Consider the following 7068-nt stretch of genomic DNA (forward strand, 5'->3'; position numbering starts at 1 on the left):
CATCTCCTTCTAGCACTTCCCATGAAACATCCTTGTTCCGGAGCTGCAAGTTTCCATCATGTGCTGCTTTGGCTTTTTCCAGAGCTTCTTTGGCAATATCCTTAAACAGGATAATTCCCTAAAAAATAAGAGTGGCATTTGCATCTTAATCTTACTGCCAAAACATTCAGCTAGAATGATGAACAACATACCCTGCTAAGTGCCTCAGCAAATTCATTACTCTTGTATGATTGTAAAACATGTCTAAACTGAAGCAAAGCCCTCAGACTGTCCTAATGAACATTCTCAGTTTTGACCTTATCAACAAACAAGGCTGGAACCTTTATCTGTTCTTTTGAAGAAAGTTAAGGGAATAATTTAATTTTCTAAATATTCTGCAATTTCGCAAGACAGTAACTTACTTGATAATATAAAAGCACAAACATTTAATCATTCATTTTCAAACTCAATACAGAGAGCGTAAGTCCTTGTCTAAGATTACTCACCTCCTTTGCACCTCTGACAAAGTGTATCCACTTGATTTCTCCATGACCAGAAAATACCTCATGGAGATCTTCTCTGCATGTCTGGTCATCTAGATCACCAGAAAACTTCAAAAGACATCCTGTCTTTTCTTCCAGAGACTTCTAAATTAAATTTTAAAAACCCACATTTTCATTGAAGAGTCAAGCTTGAATATTCATATTCCCCCCTCAATCCTATTAACAGGACAGTGATAAATAAGCTATTGAAGTTACAGTAATTCGAGCATTTTTCCTACATAACCTAGTTCTGCTGATGTCCAAGTCTTGTACAGTGTGTCCCCCCTCCTTTTTTGACGTTTTCTTTGCTTACTATGATAAACTTATGTGGAACTTAAGACTCCTTTCACATAGGAATTACACTCAAAATTTTACAAAACAGCTTTCTGAAGGCTGATACCTCAGGTTGAAAATTTATATAATACTAATTAAATCCTTAACAGATCCTTTAAATACCACAGAAGAACAGTCATCTTAATGGTGCATTCAGGATCACTCTGAACAGGCAAACATGCCTAATAATGTAATTTCAGGACATGAGCCTTTAAACAAAATTAGTCTATTGAAAATAAGATTAAAACACCAGGACAAAACAGTCTTACTGTAAGTTAGTTGGAAAAGCTGAAGTTACTTTCTAGAAGGTGCTCTATATTACAGCATTTCAAACAGAATATTCCACATTAGCTCTACAAAATGTAGGTGATTTAAGAAACCCATACCATTTCAGCATCTGCTGCTTGTTTCTGCTTTTCTTCTTTTTCCCTGTAGAGAAGTTAAATTAGTTATAAGTCAGTTCAAGCATGGTCAGGCAAGCAAAACACACGCTTCGATTGACAATGACTTACTGTTTAGCTCTTGCTTTCGCTTCTACTTTGTTTTGTTTCCTTTCTTCATTCTTCTTTGTACAATACTCCTCCCTTCAACAGAATATAAGCTAAGTTAATATAATTTAAAATATTCTGTTATAATTAGTTTGCAAAACTGCAGTAGACATGAAACAGTTGAAAATAACTTTTCCAAGTTGAGATGCTAAGTCTCCAAAAGGTACAGCTGTCGATGCCTGTACAACAGTGTAGAAACTCACAATTCTCAGGTCAAGCCAGCTTCTTGTGTAAATCCACCCCTGACCACCATTAGTTCATATATCAGTTGACTTACTTGAAAAGTACTATCAGCTCCGTGTCTTTGTACTTTTGATTTGGTATCTCCGTGAACTTCTTAGCAGATTCAACACTATCAAAAACTGCAAATATTGAGCCCTGTTAAATGATAAGAGATATTGTTATGGTAATTGAACAAAATTCCAGGAGGGATCCCTGGTCCAAATGTTCATCATTACCTTAAACGTTCTCTGCAATGTTCTCCTCATTTGAATATTTTCAACTGGACCTTTATCTTCAAGCCATTCTTTGATATCATCAAGAGTAGCATCTAGTGGAAAGCCTTTCTGCAAGATAGCAATGAGCTTCAATTATATGCCACAAACTCTTAAAAATTATCATCTCTACAGTATGAGTTAATTCAAGCTTTACTCAGCTGGTTATCAGTCAAAGTCATGCAGGACAGCACAAAGTAAAGAAAAATTTACTTACAACATATACAGATCTGTTTTTAATTGCAGCCTTATACTGGTCATTTAATTCAGGAAGGGGTTTATTTGGAGATCTTCTGATTTTAGTTTTGTCTTCATTTATTTCCATTAAACCAGTCTTGGATTTTCTTAGTGCTTCTACAATAACCCCAAAATCTTTTGAAAGGCGACTTAACCTATTGAGTAGGCAGACACAGGTTATTACAAATACCCAGGCAAAGCTGAAGCCAGATGTTAAAACAGCGATGGGAATTGTACATGCACATCAGGAACACTTGGCCCCAAATAGACAGAGGTAGCTGAAAATTACTCTTTTATCCACATTAACTGTACTTTGTTTTACCTGTTGAATTTGATCATTACTTCTAACGGTACCCAGCCATCATCTAGTTTGATCTGTTCCTTTAGAAACTTGTCTCTTGGTAGATTGTGATTGCCAAAATAGTACTGCAAAAACGAGGAGAGGGGAGAAACATGTGTCTTTTAATTTTCAGTCTTAAAAGCTCATTTTCATCTAACAGCTTACTGCGGTAGATTGAGACATACCAAAATTAATTAATCTGAACAATTATGAATTCTGAAATTATTACTTCCTGCTTTAATGTCATACTTTGGCAAAAGTTAGCTGCAATGTGTAAGCTGTAAAAACAAACAAAACCACCAGAAACAAATCCCACAAAACCCCAAACAAACAACCCCACACCACGCAGTGCTTCATCCAATGGAATTAAAAAGGCAAAGATAGATTACAATTTTGTTTACGAAAGGAGGAAAGCTTATTCTGTTAACATGATAAGCATTCATCACCCTGGTCAAGCTCTGCACAGTCAAAAGTCAAATTTGTCAGCAACAGATCCAGGTTGTACTCCTTACTTAATAGATATGTATGCAAGAATATTATATTTGCACACTGAAAAATCATACACATAGACTAGAATTTCTAGGTCTCATCCAAGAAAACACCATAAGATAAATCATTATTTTATACTTAATCTTTAATTTTATTTAATTATTATGTTCTTATTTCAGTCTTGTCCAGCATGGGAAGACAATTCAGTTCAAGACAAGTTAATCAGATTCTTTCCCTGACTAGCAGTCATCTACCAAAGGTAAAATACTTGAAACCGTAAGTTGGAATATTCTCACCAGTATTGTGGTGCTTTAAAAAGTCAGTGCAAGTTTTACAACAGTACCTCTTCCTCTAGTACATCTCAAACTCACATTACCAAAACTCTAGTTTTGTCAACTGTTTATATATAACAAACAAACAAACCATAGAGATTGAGGAATGTCTGTGGTTTGTTTGTTATATATAAAAAAAGGCTCCATATGGTAATGGGCATTCACGTGCAGCTACATTTTTGTCCTTCAGGAAAGCAGTTTTGTTCTAGATGCCCTTTAAAGCAATGGGCTCAGGTTTTTTGTTGTAGGGTAACCCTTCAAGCCTCTAGAGAGACAGAGTTAATCCAAAGTAGGTATATGAATTTAGTTGTAATTTATAGCAATAAATTACAAAGCAATAAATCACAATAGCAAGTTATGCAATGTGCTAGTATTTTGACCAGCAGAGATTCCCAAGTAGGAAGATTTTTTTCCCCCCACAAAAAGTAAGGCACATAGAATTAAAATGCACTCTCCTCCTATTTGCACAGGTAGAATAACCCCAGCAAACATGGTAGTAAATTGTTTAATGATGCATTCACTTGCTATAGCACCTAAAATGCTAACAAATTAAACTTTTCTGTTTTTAAATGATGTTCTTACAAGCAACTCTAGACAAGTATAACTTCCAACTTGAACTACAATTGTGACTATCTTAAAGTATTAAATACCTGTTACAGACTTGTGACATTTTTTAAAGAGCTGAAGATTCAAGTCTAACTCCCCATAAAGTTAACTTCCCATTAGCCAAGCCTCTGCCAATGAATGCCCCCAAAACACCTCAGTCCAGATCCCAAACTATAAATTGAACTTACCTCAATTTGCTGACAGATTTTGCTTTCCAAGATAGACATATTTTCACCATTTCCATTTTCAGCCATTTTCACCAGCTGTTTTGAAGAGAATACAGAACAAAAGCACTAAGTTTTGAATAGTACTTTCTATACTTTTATATTCATACTAGTACTTTTATATTCATTGCATTTCACTGCAGCCTCATCTAAGGGTAACAGCCAAGTTCATTAGCCATACATTACACCTGTGAAGCAACTATTAACATGACTGCAGAACTCCAACAGGAATCTATGAAACAACTGGGGGAAAAAACCACCTCACTTCGGTTATTAAGGCAGTGTTTGGCATTCAGCAGTCAAGATAAATTTAAAAAATGCTGGCACTTCACAGCCTTGTTATTTATCTTTTTCTAGGCACAGATCCTCAGTTCATAACAACAGCAACAAAACTGAGAGCAAACAACATTTGTTCATTAAGTCAAATCCAGCCTCTCATCACTAAGCAAAACATCAATAACAAAAATGTTCAATTCCTACATAGGTATAATGAGAAACATTTCTGAAGTTTCTGTCTCATGCTTAGTCTTTGAAAGTTCACAGAACTTACTGGAGGAAGGAATGAAAATATCTGCATTTACTGATACATCCTAAAGATGTCTAGTTCTCTCCTTTACAAATGTCTCTTCATTGCAGTTCTGACTGAACAGTGAATCAAGTATCTTTGATAACACATAAGACATTTTAACTTGGAAGTAACTTTACTTAACTGGCAGCAAGTATATAATCCCAGTACATCGGATGCAGTCACTAAGAAGCAGCTACTGGCCAGAAAATTAACTGGGATCAGACAATTTCTATCTAGTTGCTCTTAATATAGCGTGTGAAGATTAATCCTTGAGAAAAAAATGTAGCTTTATGAAGCTGTCAGAAATTAGTTTGAATTCAGTTTTGAACTATGAAGCACAGATTTCTTCTTTCTCCCTTTGCACACTAACACACTCATTAAATCCGGCTACAGAACATAAACAAGTTTCTTGGTCCCGTTACCACAGTTCATAGATCTGTGATCACAAAGGCTGCTGGTGAAGATGGTTTTGCACTCATGTCTTGCATGGTTTATTGGGAGATGTAACCATACACTTTCTGCTCTTCTGCCACTTGCAGGGCAGTTACATATTTCAGAGCATCAAGATGACTGGCAACACTAAAGCAGGGAAAACTCCCCCGGGGTGCCCTTGTTACAGGAAATTATGTTCTTCATCAGAATACTCAGTTGGCAGCCTCACCTTCTTATTTTAGTAGTTTAATTCCCCAGTAATTGTTCAACCTACTGCAGTCTGCAGTATTCCCATTTCCTCCTCTTCCTGATCTCAAAGCCGTATTCAATCCTTGGACCTACATGTAGTTCTTTGGCACTCACAGCCTTGAAATATGCATCCTGGTCTCTCTACTGCTGTGCTTGCACCTGTACCTAACACTGTAACACTCTTTAAAGCATGACTGCAGCAAGTGTTAGTTGCCAGCTATGCTGAGTATGATCTGTTTGTCTAAAAAGCACTTTAGAAAACCCAGGCCAGAGCACCCAAGCTGAGAGTTGCAGTTACTTCAGAGATGTCCCACATGAGCCACCCTGACTACAGGAGACTGACACTTCACCACCATTCAGGTGCTGGTACTGTCATAACACCCAACTTGTGAGAGCAATTAAGTGTTCTATTTTACATTATACCCAGTTTGGTCTAATTTAATGGCAAACTATAGAGCAGTCTCGGTTTTTTCCATGGGATCAGCTAACTGACCACTATCCCAGTCTGCCTCTGCCCAGGTACCAAAATACCCAGAACCAGCAACTCAGTTTCCACATAAGGCTCAGCTCCACTGCTGAGAAGAGAAGAAAACAAAGTCTACTTCCTTAGCAGTGTTTTCAACGTTAATACCAAAAAGCATGAACCAACACAAGCCTTAGGACACATCCTTTAGAGTAAGTCTTCCACGTGGAACTTTTTCTAAAAAGCATCCTTTCAGCTGCAAGTAACAAACTGTAGGCAAGACTAAGAAAGACTCAAGCTTGCCATGCATGGAATTCAGTTCAGCGATTGAGCTCTAACCTATTTAGAACAAAAGCAGAAGCAGCCTTCTAATGTAAGAGAAATTCTAGCCTTCTCTGCACATGCTCACTTCAGACTCTTTAGCTCAGTCATTTGGCACAGGACAACTTCCAGATCAATAGTTTTCAGTTGCTGTGCAGCAGTGAAGACTCCAATGAACAGCAATCACAGTCTGAACTGCATACAAAATTCTACAGAAGATTTTAAGGGCTTCCTTAATAAACTACATTAACTTATTCCTTTCATATGCCAGAAGTCTGTATCAGTACCACACAAAACAAAAACAGGTTAAAATAAAGCAAGGAGTCATTGAATTTTAAGTGGAAAAATGACAGTCAAGCCCCTTAACTAGAACAATTAGATACCACACTGTATTAGCTAGATCATCCCAAAAGAACTCTGAAGTAGGTTTTCCTCTTACCAGCCATTTAGTTTCAAGCTCTGGACAAAATTTACTTGCAGGCTGATTCTACCATTAGTGTAATAGAGTAAAAGGCTTTTTTTAAATAAGAAAGGTTCCCCAATAAAGTAACATGGAACTGTTACTCATATTATGCCTTGTTCAGGAGCCCCTGCATAAGAGGTCTGAGCCTGGTTATTATTTAAGGGTAAGGATTAACTACAACCACACATTTTCACAGATGTTACTTAACAGTTGTTTTTTGAGTAGAATCAGTGCAATATAGGAAAAAAATTCTTACAAGAATTATTTAAGTAATTGACATGTCGGTCCCTGAACTGTGCTAGGAGACCATCAGCTTGCTGTTGACACTTTTACACGCCTGCAGCGGCAACATACCCCTCTTCAGATACCTAAGGCGCCGCGCGGCCAAGGCTCCCGCCCGGCGGACACCTCTGCCCGGCAGGAGAGGGAGCGCTGCCCTCGGGCTGGG

General features: G+C 37.4%; 2 protein-coding genes across 5 annotated transcripts in view; one reads left to right on the plus strand and one right to left on the minus strand.

Annotated features, from left to right (window-relative positions):
• SSB (Sjogren syndrome antigen B) overlaps nucleotides 1-4196 on the minus strand; it is a 5673-nt gene extending 1477 nt beyond the window's left edge. Inside the window, 9 exon segments of the mRNA XM_008634775.2 lie at nucleotides 1-118; nucleotides 486-626; nucleotides 1241-1283; nucleotides 1367-1438; nucleotides 1680-1780; nucleotides 1861-1968; nucleotides 2114-2288; nucleotides 2456-2559; nucleotides 4089-4196. Coding sequence (XP_008632997.1) covers nucleotides 1-118; nucleotides 486-626; nucleotides 1241-1283; nucleotides 1367-1438; nucleotides 1680-1780; nucleotides 1861-1968; nucleotides 2114-2288; nucleotides 2456-2559; nucleotides 4089-4154 — 928 coding nt within the window. The 5' untranslated portion in view covers nucleotides 4155-4196.
• The window catches only part of METTL5 (methyltransferase like 5), a 19782-nt gene that overhangs the window by 5379 nt on the left and 7335 nt on the right, over nucleotides 1-7068 (plus strand). The window contains exons 7-8 of one of the 4 annotated variants that reach the window (XM_017735627.1): nucleotides 3142-3221; nucleotides 4268-6411. In XM_017735627.1, the coding sequence (XP_017591116.1) occupies nucleotides 3142-3201 (60 nt within the window). In that variant the 3' untranslated portion in view covers nucleotides 3202-3221; nucleotides 4268-6411. Of the gene's footprint in view, nucleotides 1-3141; nucleotides 6412-7068 lie in introns of those variants that run through there. The other 3 variants (XM_017735629.1, XM_017735628.1, XM_017735626.1) reach the window with 3 other exon arrangements.

The sequence above is a fragment of the Corvus brachyrhynchos genome, unplaced genomic scaffold (assembly GCF_000691975.1).
Source record: "Corvus brachyrhynchos isolate BGI_N302 unplaced genomic scaffold, ASM69197v1 scaffold255, whole genome shotgun sequence".
NCBI lineage: Eukaryota > Metazoa > Chordata > Aves > Passeriformes > Corvidae > Corvus > Corvus brachyrhynchos.